General features: G+C 42.8%; 1 protein-coding gene across 1 annotated transcript in view; it reads left to right on the top strand.

Annotated features, from left to right (window-relative positions):
* LOC115392108 (leucine-rich repeat and immunoglobulin-like domain-containing nogo receptor-interacting protein 1) overlaps positions 1-23836 on the top strand; it is a 28642-nt gene extending 4806 nt beyond the window's left edge. Inside the window, exon 2 of the mRNA XM_030096636.1 lies at positions 21646-23836. Within this exon, the coding sequence (XP_029952496.1) occupies positions 21658-23499 (1842 nt within the window). The 5' untranslated portion in view covers positions 21646-21657 and the 3' untranslated portion in view covers positions 23500-23836. The remainder of the gene's footprint in view (positions 1-21645) is intronic.
* The last annotated feature ends 526 nt before the right edge of the window (positions 23837-24362 follow it).

Here is a 24362-nt window from a genome sequence, read left to right as displayed (position 1 = left end):
ATTGGAGGCTGGAGTGGAGTCACTCAAGTCATCTTCACCCGGCCAGAACGCTCTATAATTTATTAATTTCTAGCTATACAGTCCGTGCTATACTGTATCCTGCAATCAACTCCAGGCAAGAACAATGACGGTTGGCTGTCAGGTGTAGGAAGGTGCAGCCGAAGCATGTTAAACTAAAGAGGAGAAATGATTTTCTTTTCTAGCCGGGTGTTTGTTAGACTTATATCCATCGTTGCATCTGGTGCCTTTCCGTTCTCTTCAGCTGTGGACAATGGGCATTCTGTTCCCATTTGATATTGGACACAGTTCAAACGGCGTTGCGGAAGAGTTGTTTTACAGTGGGGATGATGATGATTAGTGTTGTGCTGGGAAATTACTTTGTGTTGCATCTGTTCTACTGAAAGCGTCTGTTCAAGCGGTCCTTTCGAGCGCAATCAGAAGCCCGATTGTTGGACAACAGCGGCTCCGCTCTCCACAGCCACACTCCAATGTGAGCGTTCTCCATAAGTGGAGACAGATTTGTGTTGGTGCCCCCCTCCCCCGATGTAATGACTGTTAAAATACCCCGTTGAGATTCAGAGTTCTCGAAGGTCAGCGTTCAGGTGCAGCATTAGTACTCTCGACTCTTTTCTCTCAGTCTAGTAGGTTCTCTAGTCAGAAGTAGGGCTGTCGCTTGTGTCCGTTTGGCTGCCTTTGATGTAAAAGTGAGAGACAAAGAAGCTTAATATGCCTAAATTTACAAGATTTACCGTCAACATCCACGCCCTTCACAGCACCACTCAAGCAGGGGTTCTGTGTCTGACTCTGAACTTGTTTTGTTGCTGTTGCTGATTCGTGGCACTCAGAAACTTCCATTAAGAGCCGCTAATCCCATTAGAATTCATTAGGAACACGGACACCCTTGTTCAAACGCTGCCAAAGTATAGAGGGGCTATCCTTCATGATACTTGGATTAAAGTGTTCTCAGATAATTCAAGTATTTTAATGTGCTTCAAGCCCATTATCCCCCCTCGTCTCGTCAGTTCAGCGTGGTGGCTTTTCATCCATTGACGGCCTGCTCCCATTCATCATGGCGAATCGAGACAACGACAGTCTCGCTTTGAGGTACAAAGGGGCAGACGCTTTTAGGCCCCTAAAAGCTCACGTTTGCCAATCTCTTATTGGCGCCCTGCCTCCATCTCTCAATTTGCCTCCCACCGAAAGCTCCCTCTCTCTCTCTCTGTCCCTCTCTCTCTCTCTCTGTTTCTTTTTCTGCCCCCCTCTCCCTCGCTATCCGCCACATACAGATAAAGATAGGCATAACAGAACACCGTGACAAAGAACAGCTAATGCTGTTGACAGAGAAGAGCCGAAGTGCAGGGAGGAAACACGAGGTTAGATTTCAGGTTATCGACCACGCACGTGGCATGAAGGGATGCGCGCAGATAGCAGTGATCTCAACCCTGCCTCCTGTAAACACGCCGACACGTTTTCCACCCAGTGCGTTCACGATCCACGCTTTGATATGACATGTGATTGAAAGCTCCATGTCTCCTGAATATGAAACACCCAATTGTGCCTGCCAAGATGTGCCCATTGTCTGGTGTGTTGACCCAATTCAGCAGTGCAGGAGCCTCGGAAACATGTCAGCAATGTATAAATAGCACAAACAAGTGCAAAAAAAAACTCCCCAAAATCCACAGTGAATCAATGCTGCGACTCATCTATGTTTCCTTTTTTTTTTTTGTCTTCCCAAATGTCACCATTTGCTCGACAAGATTCTCAAAAATAATGACAAATCCCAAGTCCCAACTTTCTGGAGCCAAAGTAATGTGTCAAAATTGCTTATTTAGTCTGACCAGCAGCCAACGGCCCAAAGTGTTCAATTTATAATGATGGTGAAAACAAGCGAGGGAAGCGAGCAACTGTTCAGACATGCCAGTCTGCGTCCCAAATATTTATTTACTAATAAAAGGATCAAAATTGAATGATTTAACATGGCTGCACATTAGCATTTTAATTTTCTTGAACCGAGAATACACCGAACCCTGCCTCGCCTGTCCAGTATTTCCAGTATTTGCAGTCAGCATTCATACCGTGATGCATTGTAAGGTTAAACAAATTTAAATAATTGAGAACGCTGTAATACAACTCAGAGGTGAAGTGGGAAAGACTGTAGGCGAGTGATTTATATAGGAGGTCAAGACAGAGGTGCTCATTAACTTTCATTCAAGAAGAAAGTAAGGAGCTTCATTAACAGCCGGTAGAGGCGGATTAGTGGCAATGCCACGCCCTGCTGCACACTCCGATCTCTCTTTTTAACCAGTCGGTTTTCACTCTTAATTGTTGATTGATTCCCCTTTTCATTTACATATTGTAACTTAACATTCTCAAAATCTGAGTTGAGCTGGTGTAGTAAGGTCGAGGTGCAGCAATAACTGGTGGAATGATGGCAGGAGGGCGAGTGTGGGCAGACGGGACGGAGGGGGGTTGGGGGGGTGGGGGTGGTGGCTGATGAAAGCGCCAGGCTGTGATCAAAGGCGAGGAAATGAAATGGCATTTGACCTTGTTGGATGGTGGCGTGTGAGCAGCCCCACCACCACAGAAGTGCAAAGTAGTTTTGGAACCTGTGGGAATGCGGGAGCCGGGAGAAAGAGATCAGTGTCTGAGGGGCCGCCAATGAGGGTGCAGATGTCTTAACCCCCCCTCTGCCCAGCCTCCCATCGCATAATTGATTTAACAGGGGGAGCGTCCAGAGGTGTAAAGGTTGGGAAAAGTTATTATGACGACAGCACTCCTCAGTGTGTGATGGAAATACGTGAAATGTGTACACATCTCTGACTGTATGTTGAATCCTCGCTTATGATCTTGAGTAATGGGTTCTGTAAAATCATTGTAGCCCTGAAAAGAAAGCTCAAGAGTAATCTGTCTCCGTAGTACAATCCCTCCTCACCCCGGCCCTGAACCTGTGGCAGATATGCAAATGTATAATAATAATTCAGCTCTTTTGCATTTCTTTTGCTTGCTCGCCGCAATAATAAGTAAAGGAGCGATAAGGGGAACGTGAGTGTCTCCTCCATTTACTCACACCGGCCTGTCAGCCTGAAATGAGTTTAGAGCTGACAGTAGCTCGGGACTTTTTTTTTCTTTTTTTTATCATGTGGCATTTCATGTTTGTCAGGTGAGTATAAACAAGTAACAGGACTACATGTAGAACTGACAGTGTATTTTATTGTTATTATTTATTGGCCCATTGATTTTGAGTATGTGAGTGAATTATCCTTCCCACACAACATGAGGCTGTTTCTTGATGGGCGATGCATCTGCACACTGTCGAAAAGTGAAGCCGCTGCATCTTCAGTGTGAGCACTGCAGTCGTATTGATCAGTTTCAGCAGAGTGACCAAGCAGTGAGGCCTTAAAGCTCCACCACCTTTAACTTCCTGGCCCAAATCAATCGGAACACGTGTCAATCACAAGTTTCATCCCATTTATACGTTTTCAGTCCGAAGCTTGGAAAACAGTGTTTATACCGTCATCTGAATGTTGCAGGTAGTTTAAATGAAAATTGACAAGCTAACCGGCAAGTTACTTCCTGTTCAGTCGAACAATACCACATTGTACCACAAGGTGGTGCAGTGAAGTGTACTTCAGTAAGGAGGGTTTGGACATTTGACAGAACTGGAAATTATGAGACCTGAAGTTTTTCACGACAAGTCACTGAAATTTGCTGAAACTCTGAAAAATGTGGGTCGATGCTGCCCCCAGAGCATAAAAGAGGAATTTTTCAAATTTTTAAAACATCTGCAAGTAGACAAGCTGAGTGAGTGCAGTCGTTTTTTCTTTTTTTAGTCACATTTGATTAAAACGAACAATAAAAGCAGATTATGTCTTCATGCTATGAGGAAATAAAGCAGTTAAAAAGATGAAATATCCAGGTGTGATTTACATTTTGGTAAATTCATGAGGTGGAGCCACATAATAATATGACAGAAACATGCTTCAGATGGTGTTTTGGGTGCTGGTTTCAATCCATCAGAACAGAGAGGGTGAATATGGCCTACTCCTATTCTTATGATCTTTCAACCAATGGTTTTGTCTTTTCAAGTCATTTTGATTCATAAAATGTCTTGTGTTTACTTGTTTTAATTGTGATTTCATATCTCACTTGAGATCTAATATGGAAATCACATTAAAAATAGATGATAATGGTTATTTTTATAAATCAACCAGCCATTATAGCAGGTTCCAGATATTTTGTCTTCACATTCTGGAATCTGTTATTCATCTTTTGAAACAATTTTTTTTTCTTGACAAATTATACCAACAATATCATCATAAAATAATTTAAAAAGAATTTAGCACAAAAATCCAGCTAATTGACCATCATTAAAGCATTTCACTTGACGAATGGCTACAAAATTACGTTGAGTGATGAACTAATTGTTAAAACAATAAATGCTTATTGAAATTTGCAATGCAAATGTAATTTCATAGCTCACAGGTAGGAGCATACCTCCACCGCTCCTGTTCCCTCAACCTCAGGCTAATGTTATGAATAACAAAGCATTCATGGATCCAAACCGAACAAGTGAAAGTTTTTAAGAATGGATGAGGAAAAGGAAAAGGTTTGCATCTCCTCTGTAAATGTCATATAAGTTCCATGACAACACGGATAACATGACAAGATGAAGACTAAATTCTTAAAAATAGCACATGTCCATAATCGTATCTTGAGCCTGTCAGCACACTTCAACAAAGGCTGCTCTCTGTGGGGGGAAACAAAGGCAAAAGACAGTCATTCTCATTAATTAAGGCCTGAGTGGCAGAACGGCTCTCACTTCCTGCCTCTGCAGATTGACTCTATCTGCTTTGATGATATGAGTTGCACTCAGAATCTAATGAGTTTTTTTTTTCTTCTTCTTCCAAGCATTCAAGAGATATTAATCCGTGCATACTGAGCTGGGGACACTTTGATTTTTTTTTTTTTAAAGCAGATTTGTTAAAAAATAAAAAGCACCGAAAAGGAATTGGTTCTAATGCATTTTTCTGTAGCATCTTCTAAGGGGTGCACAAGTGTTGACAAGGGATTTGCAGCGTCTTCGCCAACCCTAAAGCCATCTGCTATTACTATACAGGGTCACCTTGTCATTGATCCACGTGTAGCATGTGAAATACCTAGATTGTCTTTCTAAAAGTGCGATTCTGCTCCCTCCAGCACCCCCAGGATTAGCAAAGAGCTGTGGAGATTTGATTCTCTTCTCTTCACTATCTTCATGACCTCCTCTCCTGCTACAGGGAACCAAAGACAGAGAACGGGAGGATACAAGGACAGCTTAGACAAGTAATTTTGCCTTTAATTGCTTGAACCTCCCATGAGTGCTATTGCTTAAGCACTCCAAAACTGTTTGTTGTTTTCCTCCACATAATCTTTGATTATATGAAGGTCAGCATTTTTCTCTAAGCTTCTTATGAGAGAATTTGGAGCAGGTGGATTGCTGGGAGAGATGAGACAATGCTGCCCTGCTGGAGTTGAGACCGAGAGTGAAAGTCCCCCTGTATTTTTTAATTTTTTTTTCTTTTTTGTCCACTGCCGTTACTTTCACTTACTGTCTCACAAGCTCATCTCGCCATCTTGCATACGATATAGTCTTTGTTTTTAGTTCCCCCCCCCCCGCCACTCCTTTTTTTTTTTCTTCTTCTTAGACCTCATTTCCCCGCCTGTATCAATAGCGTCATTATGTGGGGTTTTATCTGGCTAATTAAGGCTTCATCTTTCTGGGCAATCTCTCAGAGGACATGGATTAAGCTCGCCTATCTCGACTCCGGAGCCATGGTGGGGTTAGCCTGGCCTGCTTACGTCTGTGTAAACTGGGGGAAACCGATCAAAAAAGGCAGTAGTATTGACAAGCTTTGGTTTTTCTGGGTAAATTATGCTTAGCATGAGCAGACAAATATCAATCGTGTGTGCTGAATGTAGAAGTCTCAGGATTTATTGATACTGGTTCGGAAAAAAAATAAGGTATTCTAAAAGTTTGTGCAAACTTCAAATTTAATGGACTCCATGTAGTTTTTACAGATTTATTTCTCCTTTTTTCACCAAGATGCAAAGGCACATAATATGAATTGTTTATTGGTTTCAGTACAACATTTGATTAAAGTATTATTTTATCGATATTTGTTACTCAGCTTTAAATAATTTGAACAGTGCAGTGTTAATTTAAACTTTACACTATACTAGTTTAATTACCAGCTTTACAATCATTTTCCTGGGCTAGTGCTCTCTTACTATCATTATTTCATCACTTACTAAAAGGAAGACGCTCTATAATATCCATGTTAGTGATTCTTGAATGGAATTTATTAAATTATGACAGCGAGCAGAAAAAGTAATAAAACAGTGCAAATAAATTACCACATACAGAGAGGCAGCAAACAGCTGTTAAAGAAAGAAGTTAACCTTTATATATGACCACTAATGCATAATTTAAACCAGAATGAAGACAAACTGACGGTAATGGTTTTCACAGTGAGGGGGATCGAGCTGGTAAAGAGATAATGAGGTACTTCTCACATAAAGAGGAGTTCAGGGAAATAGTAACAATTAAAATCAGAGCTTCGGCTCATGCTCCGGAGGTAGCAGCTCTCCAGCTGTTTTCATCAACTACAGAAACTTCAGTAATTGCATTTTTACATTCATTATAGTAATTGATACAACTCATTACATTCAATTGAAATGCTGCTATAGTAACGCATTACTTCATTATGCATTATTCACCACGGTGGTGATTAGTGAGAGAACCCTGGTTTGGAATATATAATTATATCGGAACAATTGTTTCTTGCGACACACTGGATGAGCTCTTTCAAAGACAAGTGTGGCTACGTTACACTGCCTGATCTACACACACACACTTTTAGTTATTGACATGTTGTACCTCTGCTTCCCCACAGTCGGTTGACGATGCTAGATTGGGCTTTTGTAGTATATGAGTATTTAGCCCATCGCCAACTCCCAAACCTGGAGGACCTGGTCTGGTCTCTACCCTTCAACCTGTTAGTGTTCTGACCAGGAGTATAATCCTCCAGTCCACAAAGCTCTAAGAGTCCCAGTGACACACAAACTGTGCCTCCACAGTCCTGTTCAAGTAGTGTAAAAACAATTAGTCATCAGAAAAGAAACTGACATCTGAGCAAGGCAGGAAGTATAAAATGGCATTAATATGTTTTATTGACGTCGTACTGTAGGCCACCAACAGCCGATGACCTTGTCAGAGAAAGTTTTCATGAGTGTCCAGACCTTAGCCCTTTGGAGGGTTTATTCACCGTCAGTTTGCATATCAAGTTTGGTTTGCAAAAACAAGCAGGAAATATATTGTGGTTGGATTCTGAGTCACTGTTTGCTGCTGCTGCTGCGGCTGCTTTATGAATTTCCAATGCCTTGTTGTTTTGGGTCGGCTCTCATTATATTTTAGCACTGAGAGTCAACAGATGAGAGTGTGGGTCAGCACTCATTAAAGCAACAGCCGCCGTGTCTCTGCCCTTCCGAACGGGGAAGACCTCGGAGATACACCGCAGACCCTTCGCTTAGCGTCGGCCAGGTTAAATCTACCTTTTGACTTTTTCTCACTTTGGGGAAGGAGAGAGGATACTCAGAGGGTCATCTTTTGTTTTGTTGTGGCGCATAAACCCAATCTGTCTGAGAGCTTTGGCTGACTCGTGCAGTTCCCATAATGCACCTCTGCTTTTTGATAAAGCACTCGCGAGGCAGTGTTTTTGTCTGAGCCCTCGCCATTGGAAGAGATAAATCCTAAATGAGTAAACCGAAGTGACTTTGCGCAGGCAGTTTATACGAGAGGGTGTACATCTGAGACCCATAAATCAAGGACTATGTGAGGGTAAAGACAAAAAAAAAAAAAAAATCAAATACCTTATTTTTCTCCCTTATTGCGTTGCTTGTAGAGTAAAACCTTGTACTTCATCACCGTACTGAAGGTGTGGTTACACCAGTCCGATTCCCTGTCACATCGTCCTTCCTGTCCCCGAGTGGATTCACCTCCTTGGTCGCCCAACAGAGAAGCACCGTACTATTTCAAAACAAATGAGAAAAACGACCCCAGGGTGAAGGCCAGGAAGTTGTTCCACTGCTACTTTTGCCTCTTTGAGTCGGCGCTGATCGTGTGTACAGTGGGGAGATGTGAAATGATACTTGTGGAAGTGGGAGGAAAGCCTTGGGAGGCAGATCGCTGCTTTGATCTGACTTCTGGTCTGAAAAGGAGCGGCTGTTTTAGAGCACGACTGCATTGACAGACATCCTTGTGTTTGATATTAAACATGTACTTTCCTATTCATGAGGGAAGTTTGAAAAAGAAGTCGTGATACCGCCGGCGTCAGCTGAACAAAGATTAAGAGGAAAATGACTTGCGTTTTGACGAACCTCCAGATGGACGAGGCAGACTGGGCCGAGGATTTTCATCCTAAGTCCACTTCTCGAACATCCAGAGCAATGAGAACGTTCTTCTGATGTTTTTTTCTAAAGGCAGTCATTTCACAGCCAGATCTTTGGCGATTCGGTATGGACTTTTGCATTTTCTTCCAGTTTATGTTCAAGATTTTCTTAAATATTGATTTCCTCAAACATCAAATGAATGCCTGGTAACACTAAAAAAACTAATCATGTTGTATTAATCCCCTTGAGGGAATTCTTCTTTCTACAGTCACCATTATTCTATTTATAACATATGGTGGGGAGCCACACTGCGGCATCCTGGGAGCTGATGGAGGTCAAGGGTCTTGGAACCGCAGTGGTGGCCCACTGTGGGATTTTAACCTGTGAACTGCTGATCCCAAGTCTGCTTGTGTGGCCCAAAGGGATAAACGAGAATTCTGTTGTCTGTGTTTTAAATATTTATATAAAAATCAATATTAAGCAAAAAGAAAAAAAAGTTTCAAATACAATTAAAACCTGACTGATGATAGATGTTAGATATGTAGCATTGCTATAAAACTCTCACATCAGTTAATTACATTAAATGTGTGTGTTTTTTAAGTTTACTCACAGAACGGACTGACATGATGGACAACAATTCAGCAATAACAAGATGACAAGCTGATTATGTTTTACGATTCTGAATAAAGCTGTATTTAGTGATTCTCTACCACGAGAGGGCAGAAAATCTCCCAAACACAAGTCAAATGAAAGTAGATTAGAGATGTTTCTGGCATAAGCACAGTTATATTATTAAAGAATTGAGCAATTAGTGAAGCAACAACAAATTGATTAGTTGTAATGTGTGGTATTTATATTAACCTGCACGTTTTGCAATCAGCCAGACATTCCAGCTCGGTCTGGTGGACAGACTGTAACCATCGAGTCAGCCATGAGCGAGCATTAGCATACTATTGGCATTTCCTGTGTGCGCCGCCCCATCCATCAGCCAGCATGTGCCGATTCCATTTTAATCAAAGCCGGTTCTGGTCTCAGTCCCTTCGTAAAAATATACATTTCTGTTGGTTTAATGGTTTTGCTGTATTTCCGTCCTCCTACAAGCACTCTCAGGAAGCAGGTGGTACTCTATCATTAACTGCGTCCTTTTCAACCTGACAAACATTGTTTTGTAATTACTTGCTGTCAATATATACTTTTACATATATACCTGTAAACAACCCTCACTGTGTCTGAGCAGGAATGTTGCCTTTCTCTGATCTGGTATTCAACGGCGCTGCTCCTCCGACGCCTGATCCCGGCGCATTGGTTCGACATTTTCTGCATCAGGGTCGACTCTCGATCAGCTAATTACAGCTCATTTCCCACGAAAAGGCCTCACAGTGAGCCGCGCGCCCAGCTCAGCAAAGGGGAATTTTTCTTTTTTTTTTTTTCTTTTTTTTTTTTTTCGCCGCCACCTCCGCTGGGAGGAAAGCCTTTAGATGCCAGTCACAATTAAAGTCAATATGGCCCTGGGCCTCTCCGCGCTGCGCCCATCACTGCTTCCGAGCAGCTGATAAGATATAGCCTAAATTATTCATTAGGAAACGCAGGCGTGTTTCCATGTTGACTCCTTTAATTGAGGAGTCGGCGCGGCTCGTGGAGCGTTCACTGCTGTTAGAGTTACGTCCCACAGACGTATGCGGAGGCGTTGATGCAGTGGGTTTTTGGAAAGGTGGCATGAGGGCTCATTCAAAAACAAATTACCCTACACACACACACACACACACACACACGCACACACACACACACACACACACACACACACACACACTTTGTTTTTGGCCTTCATCTCTTGTGATGTCTGTTTATAAGACAACAGTGTTCCGTGCCAGTGAAAACAACTTTTTGAAAATTACTCCCCAAGGTGGAACTTTTTGAAAACACTCTGCCCCTGTGGGCTCAATATAATGCCATCAATTTTTTGCATCTGTCCATGAATGTTTGCACATTATTTCAGAGTTTGTGTTTGTAAATCAAGTTTTACCATGCAGTAAAAAAATCTGCACAAAAAAATTCATCTTTGTGAATATGTAGAAAAAGATCTGCATGACTGTAAAACTGATTTGCATTTGTGAAAAGAAACCGACGTTCTTTCGCAAACATCCTGTTTTGAGATGCGTAGCATTAAAACTGCGTGCAAGTCTCCGAAGTTGCGCTTGTGAACTTTGTCACATTTGGATAGTGACAAATTGAACTGTCCAATCAGGGAGCAGAGAACTTTCTGTCCTCCCTCTAGACTCTTAAAGGGGAGTAGAAATGCTGCGAACACGTAAAGACACACCGGGACCACAGTGGACAGTTCTTCTACCTCGTGTGCAATTGCAATCCAACTTCACTGTCTGTCCATGGGGATGTCTGTAGATCTGTGTAAACACACTTTGTGTTTTCATGCCAACTGACTTCGATTCGTTTCCTCCTGAAGCGACGCTCAAGACCCAACCTGAACCTTCACTAGAATTCTAACCTTAGTCTCTTCTTTAAATATGTATTATTCCTAAACCGTGAAAATGTACTAATAGGAATTTTTTTTGTCCACACACACACTCACTCACAGATACACACACTAAGGGTGATTGCCAAATTCCATCATTGCATCCAAAAGGAAAAAATAATTTCCTCATAAAATGAACAATTTGTTCACCGACTTCCCCCTAGAAAATGTTCATTTATTCCCCCTTCACCTGCAAATTAATTTGTATGTTTGAATTTTGGCCATTTCAGTACCTTTTAAAGAGGCACCCACGAGTTTCTTGATTTGCATAAGTACTGGTAATTCTAAATGAAATCCAACAGCAAAAAGTTTAAATATGCAATAGAAGAAGGCTCGATACGGCCACATCATGTCCAAGCTTCGCTCATGAATGATTAATTCCAATTCTAACAACAAAAAAACATGTAGATTATTCGGATGAATGTGGATGCTGGCCAGGATGCGTGATAGAGTTGAGGATCCGTGTTTTCTGAGTGCGACATTTGATTTTCACTAGATTCATACGGGAAACAGCATCAGATCACCACCGAGCTGAGTCCGGTTCAGGTTCATTTATTTTGTAGTGTTTATTAACTTTTGCAAGGCACTTCCGAGCGATCATACTTCAGGGGCAGCGTACGTTTGACTCTCTCTTGTGTTTTCTTTCCAATGCTGGATTCAGAATTGTGCAAAGTGAGCTGCAGAAATGGATGATTACATAAGTAAATATTTTCATGGCTGCTCATCAAAGGAGAGATGGAGTAACCTGTTTATTTGCCTAAGCTCTTTTGCTTCCCCCCACACACACAATAGCCTGTGAATTCATTACAATAATAATAGCGAGACGTCGGTCTTTTCTTCCTGAGCAGAAGCTTCAAGCCTGAGAAGGCTTGAAATGCTTTCCTAAGTTTGGATGAAACAGCAGCGAGTGGCACAGTTTTACTTCACACTAATCCGAATTGTTCCTAAAATATATGAGAGGATCTTTTCGTTCTGTAGCAATGAAACAAAATTAAAGAGTGGGGGTATTTTCGGTGTTTAAAGTTGCCTCTGGGGCTGTTTTGTGTGGAAGGAAATGCAACACTGAGCTTTAAATTGAGCACAAACCATTCATGTTCTACTTCAATAAACTCGTTAGGAAAGCTTGATGAGCTGAGTTTTGTTTTTAATGCTCAGATGGATGGAAGTCGTGTCAACGAGGGCGTCCGGCGTAAAACTGGTGTAGGGCTGTGTTTCCCTGTTTGGTGGTCTGGTATTTTTTTTTTTTGCAAGAAAAGATTAAATATACTCTTAAATAAATACCATGCCATTAGGATAAACACTTAAACTCAATAGTTTTGTGACCTAAGGGAATTCAATACCTGACTCATCTATTGAAAAGATATGGAAAAAAAAAACACAGTTTCAGAACCCCACATGAATCTTTTCCCCTCCCAACTGGTAATTACTGATGTAGATCATCATCCTCCAAAGAGGAACAAGCTGAAACTCAAAACAACAAGAGTAAATATGTGTGTGCACACAGTTTGCTCACAGGTTAACAGAATGATCAGTCTCTTCATTCTTTGATTAAAATTGGCAAAACAGATCGAACAACAATTGCAAAACAGCTGCAGCATTTTTCTTCAAAGGTTATGATGTGGAAAGTCCTAAAAACAAGTGACAGCTGAAAAAAAAAACAAAAACAAAACAAAGTAGTCTTAGGCTACCTCCGAGAAACAGAGTTTCAGTAAAACCTCCTCTCGGGGCCTTGTTAGTTCTGACGTCTCAGTCTTCCAAGCCAAACAAATTAGAGCATTCCAGGTTCTGCCCACACTTTAAAAAACTCATCTGACTTGAAAAATCAAGAAAACTGAACAGATATGAAGCCCCGTGACCTTCAACACTTATTGCTTTTTGCAGATGTATTGTCATGCTCTGTTTTTTCCCCTCTGGAGCACTGAATGTTGGGAGTCCAGGTCTGACCGCACGCTTCCCCTCGACGGAGGTTTTAGATTCCCTGTCAACAGGAGAGATGTCATAACATCTGTGTGTGTGTGTGTGTGTGTGTGTGCGTTCTGCTCCTCAACGCCCCACGTGTCCACCACTTTCTATAATAAATACATCACATATTTATCTGTTCACTCTCTGCACAGATGCAGTACATTTGTATGTCCGATGGATTAAACGGATTATTCTTAAGCGCATTGGGTATTCAGTTCCTACTTCTCTTTAGACTATGACTAATTTAGGGAGATGGAATAACAATGTTTTTCAATGTATTTGTATTTGGGGATTAAAAGGGTCAAACCTATGGAAATAGAAACAGGACGGATAGAAACAAAAGGTTCTGCCTGAAAGGCAGCATAATAAATACACTGAAACTCAGGCAGGGGGTGTTTTGACATGTTTGGTTAATGCTTTGATGGGGAAGTTTGACAGATAACTCTCAGGCATGTCAATTACGACACACAAACAATGTTCATAAGTGTGTTCTTGTCAAACCTCCTGTCAAACATTTGCACCAAAACATGACATCAGTCCATCAGCAGCAAAAACACCACCAGCACTCGACCGAACCGCCGCTCACTCTCTCCTGCTGTGGCTCCAGCGTTGTGGCGAGCCCTCCCGGCCACTGGAGTGAGATCTGACATGTCGGAGAAAGGTTTCATATGAAGGGAAAACAAGTCGTCTTCTATCCTCAGTGTGAAAGCATTGTGATTACATTTTCTAAGTGTTTAATGTAAAAACTTTCCACAAATTTCTAACAAATTGTCACAAAGCCATCCTCTGGTTGCAGCATTGGGGAGTATTCTGAGAAACTCCCGCCCAACGTGTGGCTTCTATGCTGATGATACTTGTTAATAAGTTCAGTAGATGTTACTGCTGCTCTGTTTTCAGTGTCCACTACTCGAACCACAATCCCTGACGCCTAAGCGAGCATCTCCGGTTAATGCTATTGAAATATTCCTCTCCATATTTTGTGATTTTTATTACTTGACAAGCAAGCCCATTTTGGCCCCCAGGGTGTGATTTACTGCACCCACTTCTGTTTTACTGTGATGGAGCACATTAGAATTGAAAACTTTGGTTTCACATTTCTCAATTGAAAAAAAAGAAGAAGAAAGAAAAGCACTTGCTCCTCAGAGGCATCTTGATGAAATTTGACCACGGTTGTGTCAGCGGAGGATGAATTGGTTGCTTTTAGCGCTGCGTCCATGTCTCTCCCTGGTCCTGCTGGCTGTATTACAGCGAAGTGATAATATAATACTGACTCGTCTTTCAGGAAAATGAACAGTGAATGTGCAAAACGCTTCGTAGCCCTCATCCAAATTGCTAATGAGTTCTTCTTGGAGACCAATCCGCCCACACTCAGTTTAGGTGGAATGCTATTACGGCTCTGCAAACGAGGAAAATATTAGACGCCAGATGTATTCAAACCGGCACGCTGAGTGGGGAATGTAGTTTCGTTTCTGTCAGTATCACACACATTTCTGTAGCTTCCCTGAGAAGTTTTCAATTATAAAATGAACTCTTTGTCCAAAAACAGAAAGAATTGGCATTAATAAAACTATAATCTACTACGGCTTTGATTTGGAATATGATGTTGAAGTTTTGTTATTCCGCCAAGCACAAGCATTGGCACCCGTCTCCTTCTTCTTTTCAAAGTGCAGGCTCTCATTAGCGTTCGCTGATCTGAGCTCTTCCTGACTCCTGGATCTGCTTCAGAAAAGTCTGACATTGTGAAGGGTGCCTCCCGTTTACAGCACATTCTCCTTATAGAAAGAAAAAAGAAAAAGTGGTTCTCTGTACAATGCTGAGTAGATGAGGCTAATTAGCTTAATAATGATGGAACACAATATGAGGATACGCTCTCCCTTCCTAACACGCATAACACCAGACCACATCTGGACCGAAAAAAAAAAGAAAAGCAAATTATGAGCCTGGATGAGCATGGCTCTAATAAAACACTGCTTCTTGATCATTTCTGGCCTTTATCATTAACTTGTTTTTGCTTAGTTTTCTACACTTATTGGAAAAAAACAGAAACTATAACATTGCAATATAACAATATTAAAAAAGACAGCTTCTACAACACATTTATCTCAAGAGAGCTGATTCTCTTAGCTTAGTCATCTGATTGTTTACTTGATCCAACAGTTAATTATTTATGTATGAGTTATTAATACATGACGTTATGAGAATCACATATTCTAGGAGGTCAGAGTGATGTGCCCAGTTCACTACATGTGATGTTTTACCTTCGGGTCACGGATGCAGTTAGCATCAGATTTGAGGCAAAAACTTGGAATTATTGAAAAACTCCAACGCAAGGAAAACGTAATGCATATTCCTGCCTCTAGAGTCAAGACTGAACGTCCGATTTTCTCACTCTTTCCTCACTACTGTCACATCATCTATGGTGGGTGTAAAAAGCAGTTTGCAATAACGTTGATACTGGTCAACGTCTGGTAAAATACTGTAATGTGACGACTGAAGCTCTGTATGCCCACGGTCCACCACAACCATTTCTACTCTGCTAATCGCAGCTGTTAGGCTGTTTGAGGGGTTTTTTTCTATCATGCTAATTATATTTTTGTAATTGATAATTTGTTTGATACTGTATGTTTCTCTCCGTCAGCCAATCAAAGTACATCGAGAGTCCATCTGAAAAATGTGGCTGAGAGCAGTGTCAGGGCCATTTTACACTGGTTGCGTTACTGATCCTGATCGGATCCGCAGAGCAAAATAATTTCACTAAGCAGGAGCTGAAAGCATAGCCATAGATATGTAAATGGCCCCCCCCATTGTAATAAATGGTTGTATTTCCATCAGATCCTAACAAATCCGGATCTCTGCAGTGAAGGTTTGCCATCCCCCACCAGATAAATATGCACTGCGGAGTGCAAGGGGGGTTTTTTTATTTTGGAGGACCAGCATCCGGCCGTCCCTGGCTTTACGGGTCCGTCGTCTTTCATCCAGTGGCTGCCGTATGCGGAGAAAATAGAGCCGCTGTCTGATCACTTGCGACTGTGTTGCAGCTGCAGGATACGTCAAGCCACAAGTAAAAATACAGTGGAAATCCAGCTGTTTATTTTGAATGGGGCTAATGCCAATAGCTTGTACTGACATGATGTTCCACTGCGCATCCACTCCAGATCCGTAACACAACCAGTGTGAAATGGCCCTTAGTGTTTTCTATGTTTAGTAAAAGATGCTTTGTTACCTCAACTTAATTTATGTCAATAATGGTTGATTAAATCTTGGGTAAGGAGGGGAGTGTATTTAAGATTTCTTCTCCCATGGTTCATATGGAGGTCGATGCTGGAAAGAGGATCTCAGCTGTGTGAGAGCCACGAACACCTGTGCAGAAACAACCATGACCCTTTGGGGAGGTGAGGTTCAGGAGAGACGTGTCGACAGATTTCTCAGCACAGTTCTGTCAGGGACAACAGCCGGCCACTGTAGGAATTCTGCACTTTGTTGCACCGGCCGGCTTCTTCGCCTGGATCAGGGCTTTGCTGTCCATCTGTCGGGCGTCGGCTTACATTTAAGCCCTGCCATTTCACAGGTCCGGATCCAGCCCACAATCCCAGCAGGCAGCTTAGCTTCTCAATGACACGAGGGGTAACCTTTCTCTCGAAATTCAGCTCAGCAACACTATAGCTACGAGAAAGTGATCTTGCTCGGGGGGGGGGGCAGAGGTTAGAAGCTCTCCAAAGTGTGGATGTCAACGCACACGTGTGTTAAAACTGGAAGATGCTACTTACTGGGGAAAATGATCCAGTAATCATCTTAAGAAGCAGCTTAACTGATATTAAATTCATAATCCTAGTAGCTGAATCTGACGTTTCTTAGATACTGGAAACATACGAGCACAGAGCAGTTCTTTAACAGTGTAAAACAGAACATTTTAACACAATGTGACTGTATTGTTTGATACTGATTGAAGTCATACATGATGAAATGTCCACATGTTCCTCAGAATGACATCAGGGTGTTGTGCACGTACATGAGATTGTTGGAAGATAACCATGCAGATCGCGCAGTGGGCAGCGTCGCTCTGCCGGGTGTGGGCAGCGAGGATTAACCTGGAAGCTGACTGAGCAGTTTACAGGGGAAGGGGCTTTAAAGGGCTTTTAACACTTTGTGCTGAAGATAGCGTCAGCATCATCTCACGGATTTCCCAGAAGCTTACCGGTGTTTAAGCGTGGTATTTAACGCGGCTCGGGGAGTGGCGTGTCCTGACAGGTAGACGAACGCAGTGGGTTATGAGTTTAGTCTTATCGCAGCCCCTCCCCTGCTCACAGCTGACTGTCCTGGTGGGGAAGAAGCTCACGGTGACACGTGGAGGGGATTTAAGGGAGTGGTTAACATGTCGGGTGAGGCAACCGACCAGACTGAGGAGCATGAAACTCACTAAATGGGAACAAAGTGATCCAGTAATGGCATTTAATATTATTATGACCCCATCTTAAATTTAATCTAGAAGTGCTTTCCAATAAAACTACCTTCAGTATTATTTGCTTTTTCAATCACTTTTCATTGAATTGTCCATCGACGGCCTTCAGTTCTGATTACATGAATGCACTGTTGTATCAACATGTCTCAGAAGAACATTAAAGCCTTTAAAACATAATTTCACTTAGTTCCTTTTTAAAAAGAAATGCTTATAGGAAGTGGATTTTTTTTCCTGGTGGAGAAGAAATTTACCAGCTACAGAAATGCAGATCAAAACATCTGACTATTAATCACCGAGTGAATCTATTTATCACCATATATCTATTTTAACATGTCTGAAAAGGAGTAGGAAAGGTCTAACTTAAACCTTCTCTAATATTTAATAATCATGTTTTCTAATAATTATTTGTTTAAAAAGGAAGTGGATTGTATATAAGATTTAAACATTTATTGGCTACAAAAATGCAGATGAAAATTTCACCATCTGGGCTAAGTGCATGGTGTAAAATGTTATTTTAAATACTCAAAACTACTGTTTCGTTACAATATTTGTAATTTCTTTATTTCAGGTATCTTTTTAAAAAACTGCCCTTTCTGTTAACCATAAATTATAAATAATATATGAAGCAGGGATTTTCAGGTTAAAGTTACAAATTACGAAAGTTGCTTTAAAAAAAAAAAAAAAAAACTTATACAAACGCGTTTAAGAAAAAATATCATCTGATTCTCGTTCTTTTTCTCCATTGATTCAACCAACTTACTCTAAAGAGTGTAATCCAAATTGATCCTCCTCCACAAACCTCTCAATAACCCCGTTTTAATGTTATCAGCCAGGTCATGAAGCAGTGCAGCATGGGCCACCAGTTAACCCCCAGGGACAGTAAAAATCATACCTGTCTGTTTAATTATGATTGCCCATCCAGCCGGCTCCTCTGATGCCGCTCCATTGTAATAAAAGCGGAGGGCACCATCCACTGCTAATGCGATGCAACATCTCCAGCATCCCGGCGGATACCGAGCATAAAGGCATTAATCTCACCATTCATTGATCCAGTTATTACTGGTCTTGGACCAGTGGGTCTTTGCTTATTGAGCACCGTCGTCTCATTTCTGGAACATATTCATTCTTTAAGAAGCGCCTCCCCCTCCCTCTCCAGCCCCTCTCTCTCTTCACCTCAATTAATGTAATTCTCTGGGAGCTTACTGGAGAGCTGATTGGAATGAAGAAGCGCATTCAGACGACATGCCTGTGAGGGAATGATAACAGCAGATCATTAACAAAACAGGGCTGCAAATGTTTACCCGTGGATGGCATTCTTCATCTTAATGTGTCCCTGTCTTTCCATGTTTTCCCGGCGTGTTTGCAGCTGAAGTCGCATGCCATAAATTCCCAGGCGAGTGTGCCATTTTGAAGGAATGACTATAAAACCTTTCTCAGATGATGAAATTAATTAAATGATCGAGTAATTAACCAAAGTGTTGCGCTGTGGGATTTTTAACCCTGTGTTGGACAGACCCACAAAACTCTGACGATTGTGCAAATTGAATGAATATGTCTAAATGGGATGTATTGTAGAACGACAACTGAAAAAAGTAACGCATTTTGGATCAATCAAGCATGGATGATCAGTTCAGAATCCCCACAACACTTTGCTTTACCTTCTCTTACTGTTTTGTGTGAATTTTGTGTTTATCCGTTAAAGGATGCATGTCACAATAAACCTCTTATTGCGTGCATTTCCCGTATTCTAGCGTTTCAGCGGGATGAAATGTCTGATGCAGGATGAGAGGATTGTTAACACGGCATAACTTGCTGATGTTGCAGTGAGGCTTTAGCAACGAGGGATTATGATTTGATGATTTTCCTGGTTAGGTCTCAGTGTCAGTGGTAATTGAGTTGGACGTAATAGCATTTCATTGACTGATATCTAATATAGAACGGCCACATGATGAAGGCTGATAGATGAAGGCGAACCCCCTGTGAAAGGCTGGATTCCTCTTAGGTGGCTCAACCTGATACACTTTGCACAAACACACACACACACACACACACGCACACACTCAACCACTCCATCTCTCAAGGCTCAGCAATGACTTGATCAATGTGGGTTAAGCAATAAGAATGATTAAGTATGGGCTGCAGGCAGCGCGGAGCGCAGCGGGCTCTGCTGCAGGTCTCTGATCTCACACACACTCTCATCTCGGCCGGTTTTGACATCGCTTGATTACAGATGGTATCGGCAAAATCCCCAATCTGAACTTTGACCTCGCAGGGAATAAAATGAAATTGAGCCAAGTAAATCTCGCCCATAAAGCCCCCCCCCCACCCAGGCTCACGCTGCCCCCGCCCCACCCCGCCCTCTCACACCCCTCGCATGATGAGTCTGATGTCCACTCGGTTCACTGGTGGGAAAAAGTTATCCGCGCTGACCACAATGGTAGTAACATGTCACCCCTATAATTAACTGTCAACCGGGATATCACAGATTCTCATTCCCCCCTTTTTTCCCTCCGCGCTCTCCGTCTGTCACATGTGATATGGTCCATCGGATGGTGCATTATCTTTTCCCGCCGACTGTCTGTGAATCAGGAAGACGTGTGCCACGTGGCCATTTAAGAAGGAAAAAAAAAAACTGAGAGAAGATTTTAAAGACAAATTTAGAGCAGGAGATGAAACTGCGTACCACTGGCAAAATTTCAGTGCGCTGTGACAACTGCCATCACACGCAGACAGGAGTCCCCCCAGAGACACGTCGAGAGACGAGTGCAAATTAGATGTGAAGGGTTTCGTTTGAGTGTTTTTTTCTTCTTTCCTCTTGCACATTTCATCCTGTGTCTGAATTACTGTAATGACTCCTGCACCTGAAAGATGGGGAGACTGTCCGAGGTGATCACTAAACGCTTCATTTATGAATACGAAGCCTCTTGTGCAAGTAATATATCAGAATTTCTGTCTGTATATTTCACCCTTAATGACATTCACACTGTACCTGCTCTCATTATTGTTTTTTTTTCTTTGCATTTACCTCCATATTTTGCTGTGATGAAATCAATAGTTAATGGCACCGGTGCTGTAATAGATGGAGTCACACGAGCAGATGGCATTGAAATTAAAAACGGTTTGTTTTTTTGCTCTTAAACCCTGTATTCATCTCTCTGTATCCAATCCCCCCGGTGGTGTGCGCTCTATATTTTATCCTAAAAGATTGCTTGAGCCGAGTGTCAGCCACAGCACATACATCACACGTGCCGCCATCCATCTTTGATCGCATCCCCCTGATACCCCCCCCCCCCCCCCTTCCCCGCTGTTCTAACTCGTACAGCACAGCGCCTCATCTTTAAGGAGGAATGAAGGACAATAGCATTTTGTCTATAAAGGCCTTTCTAGGAACAAAACCACAGATGTGCTCAGCATACGTGTGTGTGTGAGTCAGCGTGACTTAGCGTAATGGAAAATGCTGTCGATTTCATTCGATGCTGTGTGTCCCGTCACTTCGCGCCGGGGCGATAGCGCTGACTGATCGATTGTCTCGAAGGTGTGCCGTGAAAATGGTGCTCGGCATTCCGGCGCAGACACAATACAGGCTATAGAGCACAACGTATGTAGATTACTAGAATGATTTTGTTGTCGAGATCGGTGCTTCCGCTTCTATTTTTCACAAATCGGTCTCCTGGAAGGCTGTGCGTTTACAGGAGCTCCCTGCATTTAAAATACCTTTTAGACGCTCAGTGGAGGCAAGTGCGAGACGCAGAATTCAAAATTGTAAACGCTCTCAATTATGTGAGCGCACACCTTCGCCCTCGTAACCTCCATTCATCTTTAGTGACTTCATGAATACTGCAGCAGGATGCACACTCTCTGTTCGCCTGGGCTCTGCTCAGTGTGCTGGTAATGATTGTGGAATAAAACATGTGCCACAACGTCGCAAAACACACACTGTGGTCAGAAGGAAGTTTTCACTGCGAGCAGAACAGACTGCCTGGATTTGTTTCTTGTTTTTTTCTCTACATTTAATGAGAATCTGCACAGTATAGCAGGGACTGGTATGTTTGATAATCATCCAGTTACTTAAAGATATGAACCCATACACACTGTTATTCTCTGCTGTATAACAGCGGATGTTTATAAATTTTAAACTCACTCCATGACTCATAAAGGGTGACGTTTATTTTATTAATTTTTTTTTTTTAATGAACTGCTGTGAAGTTGAGTTCATTAATGTTTAATTTTCTAACAGAATGTTCCCCGTGTCTTTGCGTCTCCGCAGGTAACCGATAAGATGGCAGCCGGGGAAGCGACTGGGCACAGCTACCTGGTGGCTTGCTGGCAGCCCATTCTGCTCCTGATGCTGGGCACCGTGCTGTCTGGCTCCACCACAGGCTGTCCTTCCCGCTGTGAGTGCAATGTTCAGGAGCGTTCTGTGATGTGCCACCGCAAGAAGCTCATGACGGTCCCCGAGGGCATCCCCGCCGAGACCAAACTGCTGGACCTCAGCAAGAACCGCATCAGAACCATCAACCCGGATGAGTTTGCCAACTTTCCCAACCTTGAGCATCTGGATCTCAGTGAAAACACGATCTCCACCATTGAACCTGGAGCGTTTAACAACCTCTACGGCTTGCGGACAATGGGTTTGCGTAGCAACAAGCTCAAGCTGATCCAGCTCGGGGTCTTCACGGGCCTGAGCAATCTCACGCAGCTGGACATAAGTGAGAACAAGATTGTCATCCTGTTGGACTACATGTTCCAGGATTTGTATAATCTGCGGTCTTTGGAGGTGGGCGACAATGACCTGGTCTTCATCTCCCACCGGGCTTTTCACGGCCTAAGTAGCCTTGAGCACCTGAGCTTGGAGAAGTGCAACTTGTCCTCTGTGCCAACAGAGGCCTTAACCCACCTCCACAGTTTGATCACGCTCAGGCTCCGCCATCTCAACATCAACGTCATTCGGGATTACTCTTTTAAACGGCTCAGTCGTCTGAAAGTCTTGGAAATAGCCAATTGGCCATATTTGGATACTATGACCCCAAATTGCTTGTATGGATTAAACCTCACCTCCTTAACCATTGCGAATGCCAACCTGACCACCATCCCGTATGTAGCCCTGCGACACTTGGTTTACCTTCGCTTTCTTAACCTTTCCTACAATCCGATTCATACAATTGAAGGGAATAAGCTCCACGATCTACTGCGCCTGCAGGAGTTCCACCTAGTCGGAGGCAGACTGGCAATGATCGAGCCGCACTCTTTTCGTGGTCTGAACTACCTGAAAATATTAAACGTGTCCGGAAACTCTCTCAGCACTTTAGAGGAGTCCGCTTTCCATTCCGTCGGCAACCTGGAAACTCTGGCCCTGTATGATAACCCCCTGGCCTGCGACTGTCGACTCCTGTGGGTTTTCCGCCGGCGCTGGAGACTGAACTTCAACAGGCAGCAGCCCACTTGTGCCTCCCCTGAGTTTGTCCAAGGAAAAGAGTTCAAGGACTTCCCGGATGTTCTGCAGCCAAACTACTTCACGTGTCGCAAGTCCCGGATTAGGGATCGCAAACCCCAGCAGAAGTTTGTCGACGAAGGGGCCATTGTTCATTTTGCCTGCCAGGCAGACGGAGATCCTGCTCCAGTGATCATGTGGCTGTCCCCACAGAAAAAGTTCATCACCACGAAGACGATCGGAAGGCTTTCTGTGTTACCCGACGGCACCCTCGAGGTGCGCTACGCCCAGATTCAAGACAACGGCACGTACGTGTGCATAGCGAGCAATGCGGGTGGAAACGACACATCTCTGGCTCACCTCCACATTCACAGCTACTCACCTGACTGGCCACACCAGCCCAACAAGACCTTTGCCTTCATTTCCAACCAGCCAGCAGAAACTGGTGCTAACGATACAAGAGCCAATGTCCCCTTCCCGTTTGATATAAAGACCCTGATCATTGCGACCACAATGGGCTTCATCTCGTTCCTTGGTGTGGTCCTGTTCTGCCTGGTACTGCTGTTCCTTTGGAGCAGAGGCAAAGGCAACACCAAGCACAACATTGAGATTGAGTATGTGCCACGGAAATCGGACGCTGGCATGAGCAGCAGCACGGTGGACGCCCCGCGCAAGTTCAACATGAAATGATTTAACAGAGCTGTGGAATTTATTCATTTTGGACCATAAAAACAAGACAAATGGTAAAGAAGACATTTTCTTTCCCCTCATACAAACCTGTGGATCCTGGTCTGTTAACATAGAGTAATATGTTTTTCTTTTTCTTTTTTTTTTTGTTTGTTTTGTTTTTGGGCTGACCGACAGACTCAAACAGGAGGGCAGTTCCTGACTTTCAAATCCGAGAGGGAGTGTGAAACCACAGCCAGTGTCTCAGGGCACTGGCGGTTCCCACACGGCCTGCGGAGGCATTCGGTGAAAGCTACGTTTGTCATGAGCAGTTCGTATTCCTATGGATTTCTAGTGGGGGGAAAACGCATCGGAAAAGAAACAAAAACACAGTCGGAACCTGGGGGGAAGATCACGCTTTTCCCATCGCTGTTTCCTGTCTGTTTTTTTTTTTTTTTTCTTTTGTGTTTGTTTAATTCCAGGTCTTTTTCTGGACGAAATTTTGTATGGCTTGAAGAGCACACTTATACATCGCTGATGCGATTCTTCATTGTACATCAGTGTTACGGTTGTAAATGCTATGTACTACATGTGGTCTTTTTTCAACCTTCATACGTTCATGATTGTTCTGTATTCCATCAAATGTATATTTGTGTCACAGATACCCAGAATTGTTTAACACAGATATTGTGCCACAAAGCATATCAGTCAAAAACAAAGACAGTTGTTAGGTCTTCAGGAACCTGTGTTCTCATTAAATTGTTTGAGTTTTACAAGAGTTGTGAGATCTGGCCAAACTGTAACATTTTGGAGAACCTAAGAAAAGTGTCGATTAAATCTCTTTTTTTAGGGCTCCAACAAGAAGATAAATTAAAGAGAAAAATACG

Source organism: Salarias fasciatus, chromosome 7 (assembly GCF_902148845.1).
Source record: "Salarias fasciatus chromosome 7, fSalaFa1.1, whole genome shotgun sequence".
NCBI classification, from domain to species: Eukaryota; Metazoa; Chordata; class Actinopteri; order Blenniiformes; family Blenniidae; genus Salarias; species Salarias fasciatus.
Note: the sequence above shows the minus strand (reverse complement) of the source record. Positions and strands in the feature narration are given on the sequence as shown.